The sequence below is a fragment of the Fusarium solani genome (assembly GCF_023522795.1).
Source record: "Fusarium solani strain SB1 chromosome Unknown bctg00000006, whole genome shotgun sequence".
Lineage (NCBI taxonomy): Eukaryota > Fungi > Ascomycota > Sordariomycetes > Hypocreales > Nectriaceae > Fusarium > Fusarium solani.
This window is the reverse complement of record NW_027072151.1, coordinates 973,887-999,281: the sequence shown is the minus strand read 5'-3', so window position 1 is coordinate 999,281 and position 25,395 is coordinate 973,887. Positions and strand designations below refer to the sequence as shown.

At 50.5% G+C, this 25,395-nt stretch overlaps 11 protein-coding genes across 11 annotated transcripts; 5 read left to right on the top strand and 6 right to left on the bottom strand.

The window, feature by feature from the left end:
* Positions 1–1,436: 1,436 nt before the first annotated feature.
* Positions 1,437–1,655, bottom strand: MRS44_010023 (uncharacterized protein; the record flags this gene model as incomplete). The annotated part of the gene is made up of 1 exon (XM_065619968.1): positions 1,437–1,655. The coding sequence occupies one exon, from the start codon at positions 1,653–1,655 to the stop codon at positions 1,437–1,439; it is 219 nt and encodes a 72-aa protein (XP_065476157.1).
* Positions 1,656–2,354: 699 nt separating this feature from the next.
* MRS44_010022 (uncharacterized protein) lies at positions 2,355–3,088 on the top strand (the record flags this gene model as incomplete). Its single annotated transcript, XM_065619967.1, has 2 exons — positions 2,355–2,885; positions 2,948–3,088. The coding sequence occupies 2 exons, from the start codon at positions 2,355–2,357 to the stop codon at positions 3,086–3,088; spliced, it is 672 nt and encodes a 223-aa protein (XP_065476156.1).
* A 114-nt stretch (positions 3,089–3,202) lies between these two features.
* Positions 3,203–6,325, bottom strand: MRS44_010021 (uncharacterized protein; the record flags this gene model as incomplete). Its single annotated transcript, XM_046276537.2, has 9 exons — positions 3,203–3,698; positions 3,750–4,030; positions 4,084–4,560; positions 5,035–5,133; positions 5,183–5,362; positions 5,412–5,798; positions 5,850–5,930; positions 5,978–6,130; positions 6,185–6,325. 9 exons carry the CDS (start codon positions 6,323–6,325, stop codon positions 3,203–3,205), a joined length of 2,295 nt encoding a protein of 764 aa, XP_046131539.2.
* Positions 6,326–7,001: 676 nt separating this feature from the next.
* Positions 7,002–8,795, bottom strand: MRS44_010020 (uncharacterized protein; the record flags this gene model as incomplete). Its single annotated transcript, XM_046273922.2, has 4 exons — positions 7,002–7,119; positions 7,174–7,426; positions 7,475–8,505; positions 8,560–8,795. 4 exons carry the CDS (start codon positions 8,793–8,795, stop codon positions 7,002–7,004), a joined length of 1,638 nt encoding a protein of 545 aa, XP_046131540.1.
* A 1,635-nt stretch (positions 8,796–10,430) lies between these two features.
* On the top strand, positions 10,431–11,905 carry MRS44_010019 (uncharacterized protein; the record flags this gene model as incomplete). Its single annotated transcript, XM_046270984.1, has 2 exons — positions 10,431–10,528; positions 10,609–11,905. The coding sequence occupies 2 exons, from the start codon at positions 10,431–10,433 to the stop codon at positions 11,903–11,905; spliced, it is 1,395 nt and encodes a 464-aa protein (XP_046131541.1).
* A 337-nt stretch (positions 11,906–12,242) lies between these two features.
* MRS44_010018 (uncharacterized protein) lies at positions 12,243–14,602 on the bottom strand (the record flags this gene model as incomplete). The annotated part of the gene is made up of 3 exons (XM_046278617.2): positions 12,243–13,424; positions 13,483–13,750; positions 14,301–14,602. 3 exons carry the CDS (start codon positions 14,600–14,602, stop codon positions 12,243–12,245), a joined length of 1,752 nt encoding a protein of 583 aa, XP_046131542.2.
* A 3,077-nt stretch (positions 14,603–17,679) lies between these two features.
* Positions 17,680–20,194, top strand: MRS44_010017 (uncharacterized protein; the record flags this gene model as incomplete). The annotated part of the gene is made up of 2 exons (XM_046276538.2): positions 17,680–17,833; positions 17,883–20,194. The coding sequence occupies 2 exons, from the start codon at positions 17,680–17,682 to the stop codon at positions 20,192–20,194; spliced, it is 2,466 nt and encodes an 821-aa protein (XP_046131544.2).
* A 161-nt stretch (positions 20,195–20,355) lies between these two features.
* Positions 20,356–22,000, bottom strand: MRS44_010016 (uncharacterized protein; the record flags this gene model as incomplete). Its single annotated transcript, XM_046279525.2, has 5 exons — positions 20,356–20,699; positions 20,749–20,864; positions 20,911–21,003; positions 21,053–21,552; positions 21,605–22,000. 5 exons carry the CDS (start codon positions 21,998–22,000, stop codon positions 20,356–20,358), a joined length of 1,449 nt encoding a protein of 482 aa, XP_046131545.2.
* Positions 22,001–22,392: 392 nt separating this feature from the next.
* Positions 22,393–22,817, top strand: MRS44_010015 (uncharacterized protein; the record flags this gene model as incomplete). The annotated part of the gene is made up of 2 exons (XM_046279526.2): positions 22,393–22,683; positions 22,737–22,817. 2 exons carry the CDS (start codon positions 22,393–22,395, stop codon positions 22,815–22,817), a joined length of 372 nt encoding a protein of 123 aa, XP_046131546.1.
* A 111-nt stretch (positions 22,818–22,928) lies between these two features.
* Positions 22,929–23,480, bottom strand: MRS44_010014 (uncharacterized protein; the record flags this gene model as incomplete). The annotated part of the gene is made up of 1 exon (XM_046283701.2): positions 22,929–23,480. One exon carries the CDS (start codon positions 23,478–23,480, stop codon positions 22,929–22,931), a length of 552 nt encoding a protein of 183 aa, XP_046131547.1.
* A 348-nt stretch (positions 23,481–23,828) lies between these two features.
* Positions 23,829–25,157, top strand: MRS44_010013 (uncharacterized protein; the record flags this gene model as incomplete). The annotated part of the gene is made up of 3 exons (XM_065619966.1): positions 23,829–24,168; positions 24,253–24,561; positions 24,613–25,157. 3 exons carry the CDS (start codon positions 23,829–23,831, stop codon positions 25,155–25,157), a joined length of 1,194 nt encoding a protein of 397 aa, XP_065476155.1.
* Between the last annotated feature and the right edge of the window lie 238 nt (positions 25,158–25,395).

Below are 25,395 nucleotides of genomic sequence, written 5' to 3'. Positions count from 1 at the left end.
ATGCGATATGTGGGTGTTTTGGGGTGCGTGTTGGTAGGCTAGTAGGAGGAAAGCACCCAGCTCACTGGGGCTAGAGAGAAGATCTTGTATCGCTGGATATCGGGGACTAGGAATGGAAGCTTCTGGTTCAGCGTTGAGCTTAGCGTTGGAGACAATCTATGAAATGCATGATGGCCGTTAATTGGTGGTTTGGCAGAGAACCGGTTGCACGCACATCATCAGGGTCTCCTCCCATTGCATCTCACTGGCAAAGTCTGATAGGTGAATGTTGGTGTGCTTTTAAGTCACTATGCTAACTGTCAAATCCGTTACGTTCTGACACCAACCTTGAAATAGGTGAATGTGTCCCATGATGTATGCCACCACCCCGGTTCCGTCAATCATGGCCAAGACCGTATTAATGCGCTTATTCAGACTGCAACCCGCATCTTGATAGATCTCAAGTTAGTCACTGGCTGGAGTAATCCATCTTTGACTTACCATAGGGGTTGGCGTTTGTGAGGTTACGAAGACCACTCAGACGTCACACACAATCTTTTGGCTATGCGAAGCAGATGCACCCGTGCACTTCTTGCAAGAAGAACGATCAACCTTCGTGTTAACGACAACCGGATCCTCTTCCTGCTCTCGGCATGATTCCGATCCTGTCAAGAAACAACGTGTGATGTCGATGTTGTAGGTAGTCAGGAAGCCGCAGGCGTTGCAGAGGCTTCGGGTGTACGTCGTGATGCACATCTTGGCTGATGAAATGTGAAGAAGTGAAGTGAAGTTTGCTGAAATGATGCGGTGATCGAGGAAAGGGCGTGAGTGTAAGGGTCAGATACTGGGCAGGAGCGATGAGAGTTGAAAGTGAATGCGACACTGTCTGATGAACGATCTTCGGGGTGAATGTGTGATATTGATCAAGGAGATGAATGGAATATAGATTGGTGTCATCTCAGAACCCCTTCTGATATTCACCTTCCTCGGCCAAGCAGTGTTTACTCTCGTCGTTTTGTTTGGTAGGGGCTCGACCCGTTTCGGCCAGGAACAATAGCAGCGAAACTGTTGATTCCTATACAAGTGATTCTACCTATACAATATCCATCCCGTTTGAGAGAATTTTGTTCGCCCTTGACGTGCTGATTTGTCCAAATTCTCGGTCGCTGGCGCTGGCTGCCACTGTTTCGCCCTCACGCGGCCTGGTGCGTGCTGCTATACGATCCTCCTGAGCCCCATGGGAGCCTCATTCTAGCCACTGCGTTACTGGGAAGCCTATCATGATACTTGTTTCGAGAGAACCAGGAAACCCTGTTCCTCTCGGCGCAGCGCCACTCACCATTGGCAATACGTTCCTGTTCTGCCGTTTCAAAGGACTCCCACGTCGGAGCCGGATCCAATCCCCAGAAGTATTTCACTCGGCGAGATCCAAGTAGGCCCTGACCTAGCGACATGTCCTAAACTCGCTTCTCGACCTCATAGTACATGTCGTGTTTGTGGAAGCCGCAGTAGAGGCAGAGGGCTGGGTCGCAGGCGACGATGACGTTGATGAAGGCGCGGGAGCACTTTTCTCTTATCATGGCGCTGAAGCAAAACTCGACGGGTGGTTCTTCAGGGTCGGTGATGTTGACTCCGCATCGGTGACAGGTCCAGATGGTGTTTTTGGCGAGGCACATGTCGGCGTGGGTGATGATGGGTGTCTAAAGGGTGGATTCCCTGGTGAAGGATGCGACCAAAAAGAAGAAGAATGGTTTTGATGAGTTTTTAATATGCAGTCGGGGTTGATCCTGATTCTGCTATTGTGATGATTCGGGGAGATGGAGCTCATGACAGACTCCAGAGTCGGGACTCGACACTCGACACTGCCGCACGACGTGATCTACCGTAGATGCAACCTTCCTTTGAATTGTTGGAGAGGTCACTCTTTTCTTCGGCCGACCAACCCCTTACCCGGTGTCACCGCTGAGCCATCGTGGCAACCGCAACGGAGTTGATCATGTCAAGGAGGAGCAACCTGGCACGGGCAGATGAACGATGCCGCGTCATCTCAAATTTATGTCCACGTAATAGCTTCTCGCTTGTTTCTGAATTCGAGTGTTTCGTATCTGGGCTAATTCTCGTGGTGTTGAGGCCGGGCTAGATGCGTTCAATTGCTTCCCGACTTGGAAAATAGTGGGCGATGGTTGATCTACACAGCCCCCTTGATTGATAGCAAACGGACCATCCTTTGAGTTCACTACCATACCCCAAAAAGGCATTTATTGAACGCGCCTGAAGAATTCAAAGTATTAAAGGCCCTCATGGAGCCTCGTATGAAGCACAACCTAAACAAACATCACCTACTGCATTCTCAAACCTCTTCATCAAACTTAACAATGCGCTTCTACCAGCTTTTCACTGCTCTAGCCGCTTCGACCACGGTCATGGCGGCTTCTTCACTTCGATGTTCCCCATTTCCTTCTTCTATGATAGAATTCTCTTCCGGGTTTGTGCAGCCGGAACCGCCACTTGTCAAGCCTGAGTTCAAAACCAACTTTGTCCAGCACAAATGGTACTTCTCTCTTTCGACATTTCCTTTCCATGCTGACCGAACCAAAAGGAATGAAAACCTGTCGCACATTACGACTGGATTTATTGACAACTCTCCTTCCAAGGGATTTGTTCGCGCCGATGAAGCGTTTGATGGCAAGGTGGCTTCTTCCTTGTTCAACTACGCCAATGTCACCAAGTCCGGCCTCGTCGACAACACCTTGACTACCTACACGCCTGGTTCCAGCAAACCTGAAGTCTGGAGGGGATATGTCAACTCCAACTTTCCCATCTTCCAAAAGGACATTCTCGTCAAGGGTGGAGCTGTCTTTGAGGGCCTGGTTCAGAGGAAGTTCATTCCTGCTCCTGTTGCAGCAGTAAGATGCCCCTGCTCTCGTCATGGCATCTTGGGTAGATGAAGAACTAATAATGGCGGCAGTGGAGTCTTATGTACCAGGATGCAATCCCCGTTACCGTTTACGTCGACAACTGCCATGTTGTGGTTGGCTACGACTATTTCTCGCCAGGCTTGCGGACTCGAGTCATTAACGAGTTCTTCAACACCGAAGCCAAGGAATAGTCGTAAGCTATAGCGACCGTATATCCAACTCAGTGGAACTCACTCGGAAATATATCTCGGAATCTTCTTTTCCCTTCTTTTGTTGTAGACGTTGATAGTTGTTAGACCGGTGTTTTATTGATTCTGATAATCCCAAAGCTCCTGCAAGTCCACCGTTATCCTCTCTGAAATGATGAAGCCCTTTTGAGACACTCGAGCGAGCAATTTCGATATCCTTTGTCTCTGCATCATCTCGGTCGCATTTGACCCTGCCATCCGTAATGGAAACAGAAGCAGCACTCCTGGAATGTTTGAATTCTCGAGGATGGCCTCTGAAAGATTCGTTATTGTATCAACATGTGCGGTGACCTTTTTATCTGCCAGCCATGGGAAGCTCTCTTCTCCCCAGCAGGAGTAATAGGTGAAGTTTTTGCAGAGAAACAGCACGAGAGCATGGCAATTGGCCATGGCTAATTTGAAGTATGGATCTAGAGGGTTCGGATATTCAGGTGCTTGTTGAAGCCAAGATTCTAGCTTTAGCTGAAAGTGTATGGCTTGACGAGTGAGGAGATGTACCGCTGGATGGTTGGCGCGGAGATGGCTTGGAATGGCCTCAAGAGGCTCAAAGAAGCTATTCGATGGTTAGGTACTGGTTCAGAAATGAGTCTGTAGGGGCTTTTACCTTTTACTCCAAGTAGAAATCCGCACTAGAAATTCGAGGACAGTTTCCGTTGGATCTAAGGAACCTGTTGCGGCAAATTTCTTTCGTTTCATCCATGAATCCTGGAATAGGAAAGTAGATCCACCATAAATGATAGCCCTGCTGGCTTCTAGGAGGCGGAAGGCCTCAAAGAGCCTCTCGCTGAGGGGTTCGAGCTTCCCTGGGCCTTTCGACTGGAAAATCCTACATGTGCCATACAGCATATGCTTGATCCACCTCTCCCCAGTCGTTTCGGACATTAACTAACAACTAGTTAGAACTTTCAACTGGCATTTCGAGTGTAACGGGGGCATACCTCAAACAGCCCTAGCAGAAAGGTGCACCAAAGCACCCCTTCAGACTGCAAGGCCTCTTGTGATTGTAGATGAATTTGGAGAGCCTGGATCGACTTGTTGTACGATTTGAATGCAAGATGCTGTGGAGATTCAGGACCAGATGATGTGCTTCTGCATCCCCTTCTGCTGGCCTCAAGTGCGCCGATTGCTACCGTCGCTTGTTGGAGTGGTGGGCATGTTTGGATAAGTGAGACGAGGTCAGAGCTGACGTCCCCAAAGCCCTTCGTAAACTCGCAATGATTCATGAATAACACAAAGTGATCCAAGTAAATATTTTCGGGGCTCCTGGAAACCTGCGTGGGTAGCTGGATCGCTGGCAGAGACGTGGTGATTTGTGTCACGGTGATAAATTCATGCCTAGGCCTCGGCGCAGGAAGTTGAGCAAGGCACTGCTTTTTAGTACGGATGCAGTATTCGCATGGGAAGCCGCCCTGGCACTATTGATACTGTATCAGCTTCATGTTGTTGGTGCGTCAGAATTGACAATTCATCCATACCTTGATGCGCCTCTTGACGCACGACTGACATCGCGTTACTCTCTTGCGCTTATCTAGAGGCCCGACAGCGCGTTTCATTCTGTCAGATTTAGGAATTCTAACAACGAAATTCCCTTTCAAAAGGAAAGATCGAATGTCAAAGTGCGACTTGTCTCAGGACAAAGAGGAGCGTGTTGTCGTCAGCTGAGCTAACTCGATCAGGAAGTAATCGAGCGCACCGTTACGGCCTCGTATTCGTAACCGAGCACTAACACCAGCTACCAGAGCGTTTTACAAGTTGCTTGATTCACAACCATCCGAGAGGATGCCGCGTCTTTGTGCGGTCCATGGTGAGAAGGCAATCAAAATCCAAAATCCCAAAATTTGATACAAGTTCGTACTATTTCACATCGAAAACAAGTTTTCCTATCATACAAGCTTTTGTTGACTGTACTTGGTGTACAGATCAGGATACCACTTCTGCCCAACATCCGGGTGACTGATGATGCGATTGCGAAGATAGGCTTCTCCAAGCTATGGCCGGATGTTAGTACTGTTTCTGGCTACGAAGGAATGAACTTACACAAGAGAATAGAGGCGAAAGATACTCGCTTGGTACATCAACGGCCCTCTTCTTGGCATCGTCCGAAACTGGGACCTTGGACACAATATGGGCGGCCGCGCTCTTCAGCTGATCTAAAGTCAGGTTGGGGTTGATGCCTTGGAAGAAGGGGACGCTGTAGCGGGTTGTGCTTGTGGGAGCCTAGCACGAGTTAGAAGATGGGGAATCATAACGAGATATGGGGACTTACAATAACCCTGTGGGTCGTAGCAGGGCAGACTCCTCCAGTGATGGCCTCAAATCCTTGTTGCACGTTGATGATGAAGCTTCCATCAATCGGGGGTGCTTCGATCCACTCTCCGTCCTTGCTGAGGACCTGAAGGCCTCCGACTGCATCCTGAGACAGGAAAGTGAAGAGGCCGGCCGAATCCTTGTGAGGTCCAACTCCGACTGAGCCGGGGGGACACTGGGGATACTTGACCAGTTTGAGGCGGTGCATGATGTGCTTGAAAGGATCGAAGACGTCGCTAGGCAGTGAGAGAGACTCTCCGACGTATCCGAGGAACTCGTTTGACAGGTCTGTCATTTCTGACAGGTAGCGTCGGAGAAGGGCTTCACAGCCTGGGTAGTCGGGGAACTGACGATAGTGTTAATTAAGTCGACGCTTTCGATATGATCATTGACTTACTTCACTCGGTCCCTCCATCCGACGCCACTGGGGTTGTCCCTCCTTCCAGATCTCTTCATCCACAGTTCCAAAGTCGAATTGCTACGAAAATCAGCATGAGTTTGAGACGTTTGAGATGTTACACAAACCTCTCTCATGTCTGTGGCACCGGCTGTCGTCTCCGCCCCGAGTTTCGTGTAACCGACGAAAGCCGGCGACTTGACCATGGCAACGGCCTCCTTCTTCTCACTTGGGAGGGCAAAGAGCCCGGGAAGCATCTTGTAGACATCCTTGACAGTGTTCTGTGGTTGATAATGTTAGTTGCAAGTCCTCGGGATGCCTTCCGATGCACTTACGGCCACCTCGGTGTTGATGAGATATAGGAATCCGATGCCGAATAGAGCATGTTGGAGAGTTTTGAGCTCTTCCTGCTTTGTGTTCGGGTTTCTTAACCGAGCAAAGTCAACAATGGGAAGTGAAGCCTTGTCTGTCGCCATGTTGAAAGCAGGCCGTTGTTTGTTGAAGTTGTAAAATGTCTGTACCCTTGGTTATCAGATCAGATGGTGCGGATATCGCTTGTTCGTTCCTGATTCCCGACAGCCGGTCGTCGTCGGCTTTGGGGCTCGGCCGGTTTATGTAGTCAAGCCAAAGCCCCGCAAAAGTCGAGTCTGACGAATGACGTTATTCAAGTTCCGTTGGAGATGTGCGGCGTTTTTTGTCGAAAGTCCGATTCGAGGAAAAGCCGGAGGACGTCTCTTCCATTGAACATTGCTTTTTTGTATGGCTGAGGCTTCGGGAATGGATTCACATCACGGATTTGAAGAGGGTCGGATCTCGGTTTAGAATTGCTTTGTCACATTTCAGGTCAATTTGATCGGTTTAGAGCTGGAAGTATACTAGCGTGAATCACGCAATCGATCGAGACTTCATCTATGGTTCTTGGCTTGAGCATTGAGCCGAGATGCACTAATAGTGATATTGAGATTGGGTAAAAGGATACATACAATGACCAGGGGGTACCAATGCAGATGACACAATGTTATTCATAACTATGTTGCACTGAGTGGGACAAACAACATGCGAGAAGAGCCCAGTAGAAGTCTTAGAGATAATGAATAGCGTTGACTTCTGCTACTTGCCCAAGGTCTTCATTCAACCCTGACCATACGTCTCTCACTCCCTCTCTTCCTTGTTTAGTTCAACCATGCGTTGAGTCGCCGTGACAGTCTTGTGGAAGCGCCACGGCTTGATCTTTCTCTCAAAGAGCTCATCAAGTTCAGCAGCAGAGCGACTATGTCACCAGTTAGCCTCTTTCAATAATTTTCACTAGACATTGACAACATACCCAGCCGTCTCGGGAATGAGGAACCACATGGCAAGAGTAAAGGGAGCACCCAGACCGGCAAAGAACCAGCTGGTCTTGAGACCCCAGTTCCACTCGTGAGCGTTAACCATATATGGGATCAGAATGCCCATGACGACACCGACGACGCAGGTTGAGGCAGCTGCGAAGCCAGCTGTGTAAGGCCGTAGACGCTGGGAGGAAATCTCGCCGATGAATCCCCAACCGGTAGCTCCGTTAGCGACCAGGCCAATATCTGCATGCGTTAGTCAATGATATACTTGACTCCACAGAGTCTACTTACTCCAGATGCAGGCAAAGAGCACAAAGACATAGTTTGTGGCCTTGACCTGCGGTGCAACTCCAATAATACCCACGACGACGCAGCATACCCAGCAGATTGTTGTTCCAGTGTTGGCGAGCCATCGACGGCCAATGACATCCGACACAGCGATGACAACGATCGAAAAGAAGATGTTGATACCAGATGTGATGCAGGTGATCTTGAAAGGATCCTTTAAGCCGGCCTGCTGAAAGAAGTAGGTCGCATAACCAAAGAAGATACCGAGGCCGATGAACTGCTGCGCCATCAGAGTCCAGCACGAGATGACTGTTCTGAGACCATCCCTGCCCCTGAAGATGGCGTACCACTTCTCCCTGTTTTGCTCAGCGGCAACTTCGCGTTCATGTTCGATGTTGATGAGCAAAAGGTTGTACTGATGGTCAACATCAAAACCATCAACGCCCCGGTAGATGGTGTTGAGGGACTTCTTGGCTTTTTCGGCCATGCCCTTGGTGGCAAGCCAGGCTGGGGACTCTGGGACCAGGAGATAGATGATGAGCATGAGCCCAATCTGGGACCATTGAGTATAGACTGGCGTCAGGTAGTCGGTGGGATCCTTCTCGAGCATGACCTGGAGGGCAACGGGGGCGAAAAACTGTCCGAGAATCCACCAGAAGCTGTATGCCATGAGAAACATGCCTCGAACCCTGACGGGAGCCACCTCTGAGATGTACGCTGGGATCGTGGACTGCAGACAACCGACGCCGATGCCTCCAAAGACCTTGGAGACAGCCCAGACGCCCCATGTTTTGGCGACGCACTCGATGGCCACGCTGATGGCGAGGAGGAGCCAGTACCAGTACATGGAGATCTTTCTGCCGAATCTGTCGGTTATGAAGGGCAACGTGACCATTCCGATGATCTGGCCGACGGATCCGAGAGAGTTCCAGACACTCAGTACTGAAGATGCCAGGACGACACTGCCGTCATCCGTGTGCTGAGTTCCAAACTGGGCAACAAAGCCTGCGTTGGCGATGATGTTTCCAATGAGTCTGTGTATCTCGCGTTAGCTCATCGTCGTGGAATGGGAACCATGGTGCACGCACCCAATCTGGTAACCATCCGTGCCGGCGCTGATGGTCATGGCCGTGCAGATGAGGCAGTTCATCTTGAACTTCATGACGGTCTGCCATGGCGTCAGCTCTTCGTAGCCGCTGACGCCCTGGCCTCTGGCGGCAGCTTCCGAATTGAGGTCCTTTGGAGAGTGGGCGGCTTCGTCGGCGACTTCTTGATGCTCGGCGACCTCTGGTGGATGGGTCAAGTCTTTTTCGTTGACAGCCATGATTGTGCGGTGCTCTGCTGAGCAGAGTTAGAATGAAGATAGAACTAGGAGAGCACTTGTGGTTGAGAATGAGGCTATTCAGGATGAGATGGAAAAGATCTGCAGAAGGGATATGCAGAGACTTTATAGTTGTTGAGCTACACCGAGGCCCAAGCACCAGGGTGTTAGCCTTGCCATGGTTGAAAGTTTGTGTCTCTCCACTTTCTAGCAATGGGGAGTTGTTTCGACAGTCGAAATGGGGTGCATTAGTCTCTGGAAGGTTGGTACCGATAGTTTGTCACGGAGCAGGTCTAGACTGTGGACCAGTCTTTTCCCCTCTGGAGACTCTACGCTCCGCGTTTACAGAACTCACGGTCATGGCCCAGTGCCCCGGTCAAGTCACAACGCTTCAAGCACAAGGACATGGGCTCCAGCCCCGAGACTGTCCAACCAAGGGAGTCTTTCGGTCCCTATTCAACCGAGACAGCGTTGTTGGCCTCTCATTGACAAACCAGAACCCACCTGGTCGCCCATCAGTTGGGTACGCCACTCTCGTCTCCAACAAGACCCTCGGGAGAATGATGAGCGGTGCTAAGGAAACATCCGTCGATTCCTGCCGTGATGGCACCATCTGACAGTCTAAGTTGAGGCTAATCTAGACGCTAGGTCCGGGGAAGAGAACCTGGGGTATGGGGTCCCCGGGTACCCCATGTGTATGGAGGACGGGGAAAGGGGATGCCCCATAGGGAGGGGGCAAGAGCTTCCTCATGTGGAGGTCGAGGGCGTTGGGGATGAGATGAGGATTTGGTTTAGCTGTCTTGGCCGGGTTTCCGTATTCTATCCGATTGGTTGCTTATACGCTTCCCCCTAATCGGCATGGTTTTACGTATAGGATCCGAGGTCAGCCCCAGCAGTCGGGGAATAGCAAGAACACATTATGCTAGAGCTCTCACGAGTCGAGCCAGCCGGTGTTGATTGTGAAGTTGGAGTTCATGTAGCCATAGAAGGAGTAGGGAATAATTCTCAAACTGGAACTCCTTGGCCTATTCGTGCCTCAGTACGACCACAACTCTCCCAAGATCAGAGTAGAAAGACGCCTCCCTCTCTGACATTGCCACATTCCAAGAACCACCTTGATTAGACGGTGCCTAAAAATGCCCCATATGGAGCCGATGAGCCCGCTTCCCCACGAGCCCGAGTCAGCTGGTGTTGGTCCCCCGTGCCACAACCTCGGACTAGTTCTGCTGCTCGGGGAAGAATGGCACGAGAAACATCGACGTTATCGGCTTAGCATCTCCCAGACAACCTATTACCGCCTTACCGGCTAAGTTACTCCAATGGCTCCGGGTAAAAGCACAAAGGGCGCTTGGCGTCGACTCTCCACGTTCATGGACCACGCTGCTATGGCATCCTTTGGGCTGTCATCACACGACTCAAGACCCGCAGAATGATTCAAGCATATTTTAGCTGTTACTATGCTCTTAGCTCGGGAGAATAGTGTCCGAGAAGACGCGTAAAGTCTTCCGTTGGTGGTACCATGTTGAGTGTATCTGGACCTCGGTGATAAAAGCTTGGAGGTTGTAGGTACTATTACATGTAGCTCTACGTTCACCTTCTCAGTTACAAGCAGCACAATAGAGCCATCATAAGAAAAACATGTCTTCAGGATATCTCAAAGTCAGGGGAAACGAGATTGTTGACCAAGATGGCAATGCAGTCGTCTTGCGAGGCACCTCGCTGGGAGGATGGCTCAAGTAAGTTATACTTACCGTCTAGTTAATCAAAGTAATACATGGAGAGAGTATCAGCAAACTAACCCAGTCTTGGTCTGCAGCATGGAAAACTTCCTGACGGGCTATCCGGGCACCGAATCGTTTACTCGAGCTGCGATGCTGGAGGTCATGGGCAAGGAGAAGTACGACTTCTTCTTCGACTGCTTCCTCTACCATTTCTTCACTGAGGACGATGCAAAGTTCCTCCACAGCTTCGGTCTCAACTCGATCCGTCTCCCGTTCTCGTATAAGCACTTTGAGGATGATATGAACCCACGACAGTTAAAGGAGGAGGGGTTCAAGCACCTCGATCGGGTCATTGACCTATGCTCTTCGCACGGCATTTATACCATTCTCGATATGCATACCGTGCCTGGATGTCAGAATCAAGACTGGCATTCGGACAACCATACTTCATATGCTGCCTTCTGGGACTTCAAAGACCACCAAGACCGGACGGTATGGCTGTGGGAAGCCTTAGCGCGACGGTACAAGGACAACCCCTGGGTTGCTGGATTCAACCTGTTGAATGAACCAGCCGATCCTGAACAGACTCGAGTGGCAGAGTTCTACGGAAGATTGGAAAGGGCCATTCGAGCCATCGACTCTAATCACATCCTCTTCCTCGATGGAAACACGTACGCCATGGAGTGGAAGGGATTCAAGGATATCCTCCCAAACTCGATCTACGCCGTTCACGACTACAGCATGATGGGTTTCCCATCTGGACCGCGATATAAGGGAACTGCTGAGCAAAAGGCCAAGCTCAAACAACAATTCTCAAGAAAGATCGAGTTCCACCGCTCGCACAACGTTCCCATCTGGAATGGAGAGTTTGGCGCCGTGTACGAAACTGAGGAACCTGGGGCGGATGAGAAGAACCAGGAGCGGTATCAACTCTTGGGCGAGCAACTTCGCGTCTACGAAGAAGCTCGTATCTCGTGGGCGATTTGGACCTACAAGGGTGTTGGAATCATGGACATGATCCATACTTCGCCAGAGTCTCCCTGGGGTAAACTCACCAAGTCGTTTATGGAACGAAAGAAGCATCTACAGGTGGATAGTATGACTTGCTTTCCGTCAGAGGAAGTCGACAGCCTCATCGACCCACTGGTTGCGTGGATCGACAAGGTCTCGCCCTCAGCGACCAAGACGTACCCTTCTAACTGGAACACCAGAACCCATGTCGTTCGGAACATCTTTCACACTTTCTTGGCCTCTTCTCTGTGTGGAGAGTTTGCGGAGTTGTTTAGGGGCAAGAGTGAGCAGGAGCTGCAGGAGTTGGCACAGAGCTTTTCGTTCAAGAGTTGTGTTCATCGGGAGGGACTAAACCAGGTTCTAAGCAACTGGGTAGTGTAATGCTCAGCTCTAGAATTCACCACATGCTTCAACTATACTTGCTAGAATTTAAAAGCTCGAGTAAAAGCTCGAGAAAAAGAAAGACTTTCCGGTCTCTTGGGTCGCCAGCTCATTAATTGAATACGCTTAAGATGCTGAACGGTTGTTTAAACATGTGCTTTAATCCGAAAAGAAAGGCGAAGAAAAGGTATGGACATTCAGTCCTAGGCCGCATCTGTGGAGGAAAGGGGGGAGTTGTCGTTTGGCGTACCTTATTATACCTCCCTCGCTATGGCCAAAAGTGCAGACGGTGGCTATTAAAGGAATACTAGGTTCAATCAGGCGCCGAATGATTTCATTAAATCTCTGACAAGTTGAGCAAAGTGCTTTGCCCGGAGAGGTAAGCCAGAGGCCAGGTCAGCCACTTGTGGCTCCTCTCCGAGATGGCCAGTATCTCGTTCATGATATGAGACGCCCATCCTTGGGTGAACCAGTATCTCTCTACCGTGCGCAGCAGCACGCAAAAGTGGCCCAGTATCAACATTGATATAGGGTCTTTCCTGGTTAGACCATCAACATAGACGTCGCCGACCTGGTATATCCACATCATGACCACCTCCAACTTGCCCACCACTCCCAAAGTCGCATTCTGTCCTTTGCCAAATGTTTTCTCGCAGCAGTCCGTGAGGACTTTCACCTCGTGCCTGTATGCCTCTGCAATACCGTCCCCCGTGAAGACGGTGATCAGGTCTAGAACGTCGTTTAGCGAGGCCCTCCAATCTTCGACACCTGGCTCCAAAAGCGTGGGGTCGAGGGGAAATGCTTCTCTTTCCATGCTGGGCTTGGGGCAATATTCGGCGAGAACACCTGAGAATATCGAAGTCCACCCCACACTTGATATTACCAGTCGGACGCCCCGTAGTAGGTTCAAGTACGGAACTTGTTGGTCTTCTGAGATAAGCAACAAGTTACCCGGGCTTGGGCCTTTGGCGAATCCGATGAAGCAGATGAGGATGGATACTATGTAGGCGGCGGGGCCATTCTCGTGGTTGATGTGGCCGAGAAGTATAGTTGCTGTCTGTAGAGCCGTTCCCAAGTGCTGTTCTGCGAGATCAAGATACTTCCGCGCCTCGGGGGGCCTCAGTCTAGCCATATGATACGAAGATAGGGAGAGTAGAAAGGCTAGCACACAAGGGTGCTGAAAGCCTAGTCGGGGTACTCCTTCGCACCAGAGGCCGCGCTCGCGATGGTCATCCACATGTAGGGTGTTGGCCGTCGTGGTCATGTAGTTGTGGAACAGCTCGAGATCTGTAATATTGAGGCATCCATTGGCGCCTTGAAGACCCCCTGAGGTCGAAGCGTTCGAGGAGAGTCGGATTTGATCGGCCCACGAGGCCCAGTCGGATCGAGGACGGCCACGACGGCCTGGGCCAGAGCTCGCGGCAGGAGTGGGACGAAGGATATGCGAAGGGATGGGGGAGAAGTCGCAGCAGACGCCGAAACGAAGGCAGTTCCCGCACTCGGGCTTGACCTCGTCGCACTAGAGGAACCCGGCAAATCAGCAAGGTGCCTGTCAATAAGTGATGGGTACTACTCACCTTTATCTTTCTCTTCTTGCATGTTTGACAGCCCAGGCGGGACTTTTTGTGGGATTTACGCATCTCGTATAGACTCGGATATGATGGACGAGGCGTGTCAGAGAAAGGCTTGGTGGTGCAAGTCAGGCTGGCGGGGAACTCCCACTTGTCATGCAGATCCCATCGGAAGACTCGGCACTGAACAAGGGGATATGAAGGGAGAAGAGAGCCTGAGAGACGCATGTCTGATGTGAAAACACAAAGATGACGTCCAGGGGAGCCCGTGGTCCTGTTGCATGAGGAGGCTGTTGGCCAGGACAGGGTTGTCCTAGCGGGGACTAGCGTATCCGCTAATACCCTAGTTTTGCGGATTGGATGCGTAAATGTTGTCATTGGCTTGTTACCCTGGAATCGGAGGAGCTGAGGGTGAGAAGAAACGCGCCTCTGGCATGTTTCGTCGGGGATTGGCTCCTCAGAAGGATGACCGTGATGCCGTTGGTAAGGAAGGAGTAGAGACGAGTCATGGGTAAGAACAAATCTTTTCTAACATTTGGCCCCTGTCTAGCTAGATGAAGGCGAGAGTAAGATCTGTCTTGGATTTTGGGGGGTGAAGCGTCCACTAATCAATTATGGTCTTGTCTTTGTGGGACAGCTTTGCTTTACCCTCAACGCTCAACCAAAACCTCTATTCCATAGCCCTTGGTACTGTATAGGCCGTCTTTGTTCTGACATAGTATGAACTAGGGAAAGGCTGGGGTAGATGGTTGGTGAATACGACGAGGCAATCGTCGGTTGTCTCGATTTGGATGACCGGGGCATCCGGTTGGTCTTTGGGTTACCTGATGAGGACGAACTCGTCCCAGCCCCAGTCCTTTCGCAGTATGTACGTGTTTTCACGGGCGAGGTGGTGTTTGAGACACGAAGCGATGCTCTTCTCTTGTATGCCGTTGATGTACAAGGCGCCCGTCGAGCTGCTCATGACGGGGCCCTCACAGAATGCTTCAAAACCTTGGCCGAGAAGGAGAGATTGCTGGAGGCAGATGACAGGAGAGAGGATGACTGCAATGTGGCGGCAGAGAGCTTCGCCTGCGAGGAGATTGTTGACTTTTCGCATTAAGTCAACCTTAAAAGTCGCGCTCATTGCTGTACCGCAAGGTAGCAAGCAGTCATGATTCTGCAATCTGTGTGACTAGGTCGCTATGTTGGGTCCCTACAGGGAAGACGTACAGGGTTGAAGAATGGGAAGCGTTGGAGTCCATGAGGACCATCAGATGTTTACGGGCTGGTCACTAGATGTAAACAGGGCGGCAAAAAAGCCTTCATACATCATCAGGAGGAATGGCTAGGCGCTGGAAGTCTGTCGTGCGGCATCTTCCCTGCCGTGCGAGAAGAGTGATCTTCTCATCAAGGGTCAGCTGGCTGATCAAGTTGTTGACATCGTTCAAATTCACAGAAGCAATAATGCTGTAGGTGAATCACGCAAATTGTAGATGCTCTGTTACACCTACATTGGGGCTGAGATGCAGCGTCAAAGAGGTGGAGCTGAGAGGAGCCAAGTATGCGAGTGCGGCAGCTGAACGAGGTCAACTACCTCATCGCCCCCTCTCTGTGCAGCGCCGGTGTGTCAACGTCGATCATGCCCTGTCAATCGTCTCGTACGAGCAGCAGATGATATAATTTCGTGACTAATTCCACCGGTCGCCGACAGAGGCATTTGATGTAGGTCGGATTCTCTGACCAAGTGACCAATTGCACGACGGCCACCCCCTGTGACTCAAAGCTCGCGACCTACTCTCCCGCTCACCGAGAGGTCAAACTGGAGACTGCGGATCCGTCTCATGCAACTTTATTCCGGACACTCCAGGATCGTGGATGGAGATTGAGGGGAATGCGGAGAGTCTGGGGGAGTACTATTTAGCCTGAAGGAGCTTGTTAATAGTTATGCCAGTCGCTGATTTTACGGATTCACTCGCATTAACTCTGCAGCACTGAGCACACAGACTTCCTGGAGCCCATCGGAGGATTTGGTCAGTTATTATTGCACTGTTCTCCTCGTGATATGGGTCCGTGTCAACGGCACCCGAAAAGCGCGACATTACATGACGAAGCTGACGATGATCGTTTGTAGTATATACCTAACGCGGACAGAGCATGGATTGGGAAAATAGGAGGATCACATGTCTTCGAGTGTGGCTGATAGGTAGTAGTTTACCCTGAAGAGAGCCCAGGGAATTCTTGCCCAGATATCAATTTCAATACCTACGAAACATAATGCATACTGCTCCTAAACTACAACATGTTTTTGTGAATTTGGTGACACCCCCAAAGGAAGCCTTCGAAACCGCCGCGCCTACCCTGTTCCTAGTATCTCTTGTGCTTCCTCTTACGCCTGTTCGTGCATGGGCCGCATAGCCCCTTTCTCTTGGTGACTTCGACCAACTCGTCAATCCCACAGGCACCATGTATCAACAGCCCCCCTCCATTGGTGACTTCGGAGCAGACGAGTTGGCTGATCTCATGGCGGTATTTCCAGTCGCAGCGGAGGCAGAGCCACTTGTATATGACCGTCTTGCACATGTTGATGGTTAGCTTCTCTTTGCGGGACTGTGTTGTTTTCGAGCTTAGATTCCGGTTAAATGGGTGTCCCGTCGTGTTTGCTGTAAACCAGAGAGGAGCTTCGGTCTTGCACTAGGATTTTGTTGTTCAGAAGAATGAATCTCATCCTCCTCAAAGTCCCGAGCCTCTGCTTATATGTTCGTGGAAGGCTATGATTCGCAGCCAGCATTTTTGTAAAATATGGCCTCGTGGTCAGTATGGTCACTTTTGTGTGAGAATCTCCGCAAAGAGTTCTATCAAGAGAAGGTTGTCAGAGGCTGTCGCAATGTGACGCGCATGTGGCTTCTGCTTCATCGTCATGGCTAAGACAGGATATGGATACAGAGAGCTCCTACTTCTCGGATCTAACCGCATTGACCAACTCTTGGAAAATTAGATCACGAGTTCCAATATCGACGAACCTTGGGCTCTGAGTCGCCGCCGTTCAAGTGAGGTAATCCCGAAGTCGCCCTTGAATGTCCGCCGCCCTCAAGAATGTTCGGTTTCAAGCCTCGACTCACAGCCACGTAGTATAATACTCACTGTCAGCGTCATCTATATAGGGCCGTCTCTGGTTCCGTTTCGACATTCTGTTCGATTGTTTCTTCATCCTACAAAACTACGAGCCAACCACGGAACGAAACCAAGAAACCTATAAAGCAAGCATCAAATTCACATCTCGCCAAGCAGCCACCATGTGCTGGAAGACAATCATGTTCATGGTCTGCCCCGACTGCAACTCCAAACGGCAGAGAAAGATGACACAAGAGTCATGCGAGGAGGCCGGCAACATGTCCCGCTACGGCCAGTGCCAGATAAGGGTCCAGATGAGGGATGCTCAGCAACCGGGCCTCTGCGGCGAATGTAAGAAGAAGAGAGAGAAGGGAAAGAAAAAGGCGGTTCACTTTGACTGAGGTAAGGAGGAGAGGAGAGAGCAATCAGTGGTTTCAAGAACCTGAATATTGAGGCGTTATCTGCTCGCAATTTTGAAGTTCTATGCGTCGAGTGTTGAGTGTATTTGTAACCCGGAACCCTGTGGAACTAGCACTTCTCAGCTACCAAGGGAATCATTGCCTGGACGCCTGTTGGCTGCTTGTTTCATAAAATCTGTTGGCAGTAATGATTTCGAAAGGCTCAAATTTTCAACCCTCCAAAGTGAGAAAAGACTTGCTTTTTCTGGTCAGCAATCCAGGTCTTTTGGGATATCTTTCGTCTGACTCAAACCACCACATGCATCAACAACACAGCCCGTATTCGTCGGTTTACGCAACCCAGCGGCGCATATCGATCTCAAATGACACTAAGCAGGCATCCACAGTCAAAGATGGGCTCTTAGTCCACATCTTGGCGCTAAATTTGGGACCCTTGGCCCACAGACGTTACATTGCTGCGCCGCTGGCTCAGCCCTGCGATCGCACCCTCAATTCTTTTGAGGCCTCTTACTGGTGGATTCCAAGTCCGAAGGCCGACGGTGCATATTTCGCATAGCCTTATGACTGAGTTTCATTACAGGGGAGGGTCATGGCTCGTGGGTTTCCTCACGGGTCACGGTGGTTAAATACCTCAAGACCTGAACAAGACGGCAGAATATGTCACCATTCAAGATCTTGTTATCTTTCAAAAATGAGCGCCACGATTAAAGAGTTTGTTGCGGAGCACACGGAGCTTCTCCAGGTCCATGACCACTGCCCTGAGAGGGCATATGTCGAAGTACAAGTTCCCGCGGATGCTAGGAAAGTTGTAGCAGTCAACTTTACCGCGATATCGCGTGATCAAGGTAAGCTAGTGTGCATCGTACTTTTGGCTCGTCGCTAATACCTAGATAGGTTGGGCGAGCAAACAGGAAGAGCCATCATTCACCTGGTTCGATGCTTCAGTCAAACGTCCAGAGGGTCGAGGAGACCTACGCACCATCACCGTCTTCCACAATCGCCTGGCGAATGACGAGTTCTTTGAGCTGAATGCTAGGTGGCATCTTCGTGATGGACCCCGTCGTCGACTCTGGATCGAAGCTCTGCGCCCTGGAGACGTCATTCAACTCATTCCGAGAGCAATCTATACGGCTTGGGTGAATATCGTCAAGGAATGTCGGATCAAGATCGAATATGAGACCAAGACCATCCATGAAGAGCTCGATGAACTACAATTGTTTTCCAACACAGAGCATTACAACAGTTTCTTGAGCGTCAACGATCAAGAAATTCGACTTCTTCACGTCGAACCAGGCGAATTCGACGACCCTATTAAGGCATATTTTAGTCAAGCCAGCCTTAAAGATGCCGAGAATAGTTCTCTCAGCTTTGATGCCCTATCATATTGTTGGGGAGACGTCACGGATCGCACCGACATTTTTCTGGCGCCTAGCAAGGACGACGTCAAGCTTGATGGGGCTCTCCAACGATTCAGTGTCGGTCGATCTGCTGCAGAAGCCCTTCGACGCTTGAGGAAAAAGGAAGAAACTTTGACAATCTGGATTGATGCCGTCTGTATCAACCAAGACGACCTTGAAGAGAGAGCTCAACAAGTTACACTGATGAGTTCCATCTACTCGTTCGCCTCAACCGTACACATTTGGCTCGGAGAAAACAACGTCGGCGTCGAAACGTGTCTCCATCTCATCCGAGATATTTGCAACTACAACGACCGAAAGTGTCCTGGTGGCGATCGCTGCGCATGCTCAGGGACTTCTCACGACTTGTCGTTGGAGGAGATAGATGCCCATATGGAAGCTCAGAAGAAGGAAAAAATCCCAATCTCTTTCCAGGGCATGTGGGAGGTCTTTGATATCCATGAAAAGAGTTGGTCCAGAGAAATCATCGATCTTGCGGGCTGGTACAACAACACGCAGCTGTCCTTCCTGATGAGCACCCTTTTCGAGAATCCCTGGTTCACTCGAGTATGGGTAGTTCAAGAAGCCCTATCTGCGAAACAGGCTCTGGTTCATTGCTCAGGCGAGCAGGTCCCTTGGGAAGAGCTTGTGCAGGTCAATACATGGCTAGGAGATCCGCGTTTCCGAGGCCAGAGCCCGCATATCATGTCGCAAGCCATCATGCAACCGATTTGGAAGTCGTTGAAGCCAAAAGGGAGAACAACAGAAACTCCAATCACTCCTGTGGACGCCGAGGATTCAGGAAAACTCTCCGGTATCTACGACATTTTCTTTGCGGGACTGGATCTCAAGGCAACAGATCCTCGGGATAAACTGTTTGCTCTACTCACTTTTGCAGACGAGACTCATGTGGCTGAAGACCTGGATGACTTGATCCGTCCCAACTATGACAAACCTGCGGAGCGAGTCTTTGCAGACTTTACTCGTTGGTGGATTCGAGAGCACGACTCCCTGGCCATCTTGTCTGCGGTTCATTGCCATCCAGCTCGAACATGGAGAAGGACTGTTGGCCCAGATTATCCTGAGATGGAACCTAATAGACCAACCTGGTCTGTCAGCACCATTGGAAACTCGAGATGGGTTCAAGCAAATCTCAACGCTCGCTTCAAGTTTTCAGCAGGTGGCAAAACGAAGCCCAACAATGACCTTCTCAAGACCTCTGATCCTCTGGTCATCCGCCTATTAGGCCACTACGTCTCCAAGATTGCTGCCATCAGCCACTACCCCATCGAATACCTCTACCCCTTTGCACACGACAATGGCGAGCAAAGCGACATTTGCGCAGTATTTGACAAGCTCTTTGATCCATGCGGTTTCACGGGTCTCTGGACCCTCAAGCCCAACGACGAGACTGTTGAAAAGGCTCGCCGCAAGTACGAGGATCATGTCATCGCCCACTGGAACTATGTCAAAAGGCCAAACCTGCAGGTTTTGACACCAACTGGTACGCCAGAGCTAGAGTGGTACGGGACAGACTATGTGCCTACGTGTCTCGACCCTTCCTTCTTTGTCGCTGAAAATGGACAGTTCGGGCTGTGTCCTTGGCCGTCCAAGGTGGGAGACGTGATTGTGGTGCTGCATGGTGGAAATGTGCCGTATCTGCTGCGGCCGGTTAAGAAGGAGGATGGGTCGAGTGGAGGGGTGTATGAGTTTATTGGTGAATGTTTTGTGGATGGAATTATGCATGGGGAGTTCCTTCAGTCATTGGGAGCTATGGCGGAAGCACATGAGATTTTTGATATTATATAGCCTACCACGAAGATACCACGAGTCAAGTGTTGTATTTGTAGTCTGAGGGTTTTGAGTGCTTAGGATATAGTTACAACCCGTAACGAAACTACCTAGTGATAGACGAACCAGGTGCCGAAGAAAACATACTAGACATCAACAGTAAATGTTACAACCAGAAACTATAGAGCTCGAGCCCGCCAATACTTTACAGCATAGTACCCAAGCAACCCAGTCCCCGAAAGGAGCGTGGTTAAAGCCAGCACCAAGCCTGTCACAATCCCCTGGTTGAAGAAGCCAATGCCTCCTGCTCTCTTCAACCTCACAATCTCTGGAAGTTTTGTCGTTGCTTCCCGGTCTAGGGCAACTAGCTCATGAGGCGAGGATCCACTCATGAACTTGGCAAGCTTCTCGCTGGTGGAAGAGTTTGTGATGTACTTTGGGGTTGGATGAGAAAAGAGATCCTGTTGGTAGATTCTGTAGTTGTTTGGTTGTGGGGGATGGCCCTGAGGAGCAATCGGTGAGTCTGTCACTTGTTAACTTTGTCATATTACTCGGGAGCTACAATTACTTACACATCAGCTCAGCTGGGATCTGGTTCACGAAGCTGACAGTCGCGTCAACAAATTGGCACATATACTTGGCCATGTTCGGGGTAGTAAATATATATGCTGCCGCAAGTGGTCCGGAACTACACAAATCAGCAAGAGTCTTGAGGAACTTCGGTCAACTCTCACCTCCTGGATGCATCAATTGCATCGTCCATGCTAGTGACAGAGTGGATGACGAGACAGTTTTCTGCCACTTTTTGCCCAAGTAGAGCAGATTTCCTAATTACCATTAGCACTGATCTCTGCATTCTTATTTGGTCCACCGTACCTATCCTCAACGTCCAGGATGAGTCCGCCAGACCCTGATGCTATAATATTGACAAAGCCTTCTTTTTCGGCTTGTTTGGCTAGCTCGGATTTTGCCGCTTTGGCGGATCTCCGAGTCACAGTTGGGTTGGCCATGAAGTCGGTACTTTGCTGGACAATGGCACGCAAGAGATCTTTCTTTACCCATTCGTTCACGTACACAACATCTGGGGCATACGGAGACTTTCCACCGAGGCCGAAGCGAGACGAAACTAGGGCCTTTGCTGCTGCTTGCACGTCGGCATCTCTCTCCACGAATGCGAGAACTGGTGCTTTAGAGTTTGACACCAGGTCTTGATTTGACGTTGAACTTGTTGAGCCATTCTGGAGGACGCGAATGTGTGGGTGGTCGATGTCTGCTGAATTCACTTGCTGGCTTGTGACTTCCAAGATATCTTTGTCCAGAGACTCCTGTATCAGACCCAGTACAAGGGATGGCGTTTCCAGCAAAGAGTTTTGAGCCTTTAATAGTCAGCTCTCTTTCTCAAACTTGCTTGTACCTCTTGGTAATTACCTTAACTATCACGCAATTGCCTGCTGCAATAGCTGGCACTAGGGCTGCGATGAGGCTGTACAAAAAGGCATGCGAAGAAGGCTCAATGACTACAATGCCGACTGGACTCCGGCTATCTGGATCATCGCGTCCTTTCGAGATGGCGTACTCATCCTCTATACACTTCTGGGGGTCGATTGACGCAAATGCATCCGCGATGCACTTCAGAGTGAGCCAGTACTCGCCCTTGATCTCTGCTGGTCTGTGGTTGGTGTCGTTCTTGATTGCCTCTTGGATCCGGGCTGCGTTGTCAGCAAGTGTGCTGTGTAAGTTCTTGAGCTGGGTCTTTCTGTAGAAGGGATTCAGAACTCGGCCGTCTATGGCGGCGGACCTGACTGCTGTGAATGGCTTCGTCATTGTGGTGTATGTGTGGCTGGGACGCTACTCAGCTGGATGGCCAGGATGTTAAGCAGTTGCGAGAGACAAACACCCAAATAAGCACACCTTTCCCCCTGGAACGCTTCGTGAGAAAGCGCATGGCCTTAGCAAGCTCCGTCGGGGTCCCCCGACCGGCTCGGGATGTGGTCTCGGAGTCTCCTCCACATGCCGAGTAGCGAGCACCGAGCGTCACGGTTCGGCATCGAACTAACCTGCCGAACCGCGAATGGGCCGAAGAGGCGAGTTGGAGAGTCCACATTGCTTACAACAGAAGGCTTGCCTGCCAGCGCCCATCGTTCCGCTTAGTATCATCACTGCCCGCCATCCTCATCGTCAGTACCAGCAACGACTCGCTTAGCACCAAGTTCAACATGTCTACCATCACTACAACTGAATCAGCCGCAGCGCTGAATGGAAACTGGCACAGCCATGTATTGGCAGACTATGAGCTCCACCACTCCCAGGCCCAACCCTGCGAAACTGGCACTCGGTCGGCTCCAGTTGCATCACCCATCGACCGTGAATGGGATACGCAACACCGTCGCGTGCCCGCCTACAGGGCTATAAACAGACACAGAGATCAGTCTGAAGTGAGAGTCTACACAAGCCCAGTGGAGCGTGTCTTCATCACAGTCATGTTTACGGGCCTGAACATCAACGCCGTAAGCCTTGCACTTCAACTATGGAATGAAAACATACTAATTATGTGCTTTAGGGTGCTGCGCAGTATTGGAGGGCCTCTTTTGGGAGACTGACGGATCGGGTGTTTAGATATCAAGTGGGAGGAGAGCTATGAGCGTGGAAGTATATAGTTATTCGTCTTGTTTCAATAAATATTCGCCTCAATTTTGTCATTTTTCGAATGCTAAACTGTAGCCAAATGTCATCATACTACTTTACGACTTGATCATTTTGACGCCTTGACCCCCTGCATAGTACCATAGTCCTCCCCAAGTTGCTTTCCCTCCACGGTAATTGGTGTCGATGGCTGAAGCACGTAGAGCATCCTTGCCCAATCTTTGTCGCTAGTATTCCTCCAAGCGTGCATGGTTCCTCTCTGAACGCAAATATCACCTCTTTTCAACAGCCTAGTCTCCCCAGAGTCCAGAATGAGCTCCACTTCCCCTTCAAGCACAACGCCATAGTCGAGGCTGACGGTGCGGTGCATGGGAGATGTAGTGCCGGGGCTCATATCGACGTAGCGTAGGACAGTGCCCGTCGAGACTGTCAGTCCTGGAGGACTACTGAGGAAGTCCTGGTAAGACTTCACATCCGCCCCTTCGTCAAGTTGCACGGGGAATTCTCGGGTGACATAACAAGAGGCGAATGAAGCGACCTTGTCTGGAAGCTCATAGAAGGGTGCTTCCTCAGGGACGGACGAGTCGATGATTGCTTTTCCCTCACTGTTGTGAGATGTGATGTAGCGTTTGGGGTGGCTGAGGTTTCCTTGGAGTGCCATGATTGAAGTTAATTGTATCAAGGTGAGCAATTCGGTATGCAATTCTTGGTGCATATCCAAACTGTAAGCTGAAGTATGGGGTGTTCTATAGTGTCGTGGTTCTTACAGCGCTGTCCCCTGCCGTCCCTGGCTGCCGATCGGGATGTGGAGAGACGCCCCCGACCCTGGCCTCACTCCCTGTCTTCGCGCCCCGACAAACATCTCCGGGGCCGACTTCCGAGCCGGAAATAGGACGTTCGGAATAACTCATGATAGCAGGTTGCATTTTATGAATAGTGACACTTTACTTGCCCCAGTGCCCTGTCCAGTTGCGACTACCTACCGTCGAGATACTAGATACCAGAAACGATGGATTTTTCACAACATTTCTCACAGGGGAACATCCCATTTGGCATCGCGTCTTCTGCCAAGCATCAGGACCCTCAAGCTGTTACGAGACTAGGGAACACTGTGATATTCCTCGCCGACCTACAGGACAATGGACTCTTTAGTAGTCTTCCAAAAGAAGCCTTTAAGCAAGGCACACTAAACGAATTTGCTGCGCTCCCGAGATCCAAGTCAGTGGAGGTTCGCCAGAAAATCCAAGACGTGTTCCGTCAAGATGGCATGGGAGGGTTCCCCTCTACGGCACAAGAGGATGTATCGTCGGTTAAAATGCATCTGCCTGTCGAAATAAAGGACTTTTCAGGTACTTGGTCTCCCAGAAAACACAGTGATACTATCGCTAACTGTTCAGACTTCTCCTGCTCTCTTGAACACGTAACAAACGCAGGACGGATTGTCGTCGGCAGCACGAAGCCGCCCCCTTCATTCTTCAAGTTTCCTATTGGTTACCAAGGGCGCACGAGCTCCATCGTTGTTTCTGGGACCGACATTGAGCGTCCTATGGGACAGTTCCGGGACAAGTCTGTCACGGATCCCCTCAGCGAGAAGGCTATCATTTATGGGCCTTCGAAGCAGGTTGACTACGAAGTCGAGCTGGCAGCGATTGTTGGAAAGCCGCTGCCTATGAGGCAGAGACTTAACGCTGAGGATGCTGAGGAGCACATTTTTGGTTTCGTCATACTCAACGATTGGAGCTGTGAGTATGCCGCCTAATGGGTGCGCCGATAGAGACTGACAAGAGTTACAGCCCGTGATATCCAAGGGTTTGAAATGAATCCTCTGGGACCATTCAATGGAAAGAGTCTCGGCACTTCTATATCTCCATGGGTAGTCACACTCGAAGCCTTGGAACGTTTCAAAACCGGCAGTTGTCCTCAGCAAGATTCGCTGCCTTCGTATCTACGAAACTCGAAGCCTTCAACTTACTCCATCACAATGGAAGTCGAGATCCTCACCGGCTCGACCGCCACAAAGATTGGTGTCTGCCCTGTAGACTCCCTATACTGGAGCCCGCCTCAGCTTCTCGCACACGCTGTGAGCTCTGGCAGCGCGCTCCGGACCGGCGACATCTTGGCAACAGGCACAGTCAGCGGTTCCATTGATGGGAGTCATGGCTGCTTGCTTGAGACAACTGAAGGTGGTACGAAGCCTGTAGCCCTAAGTGATGGGTCCCGGCGTACGTATCTCGAAGATGGTGACGTCGTGCGGATCACCGCGGTAGCAGGCGAGGCTTCCTCAGGGGTTGGATTTGGTGAATGTATCGGCCGATTAACACCAAGCCGCTCACTTTAGGTCGCGCATAGATAGTTTCGTGTAACTGAAAACAATATTCTCCCCAATACGTTTCAATAGCAAGTGCAACTAGTCCCCGGGAGGCTTGTTCACGGAAGTACTCGTGTAAGCCTAACAGGTGAGAACAGTTTTCCGGCTCCACTACTACAAGCCGGCATCTACTGAGAAGCTGGAGTCCAAAATGTCTTCTGTTGATGAGAAATATTGTTGAGTCAATTGCGTCCAGCTTAGAATCTAA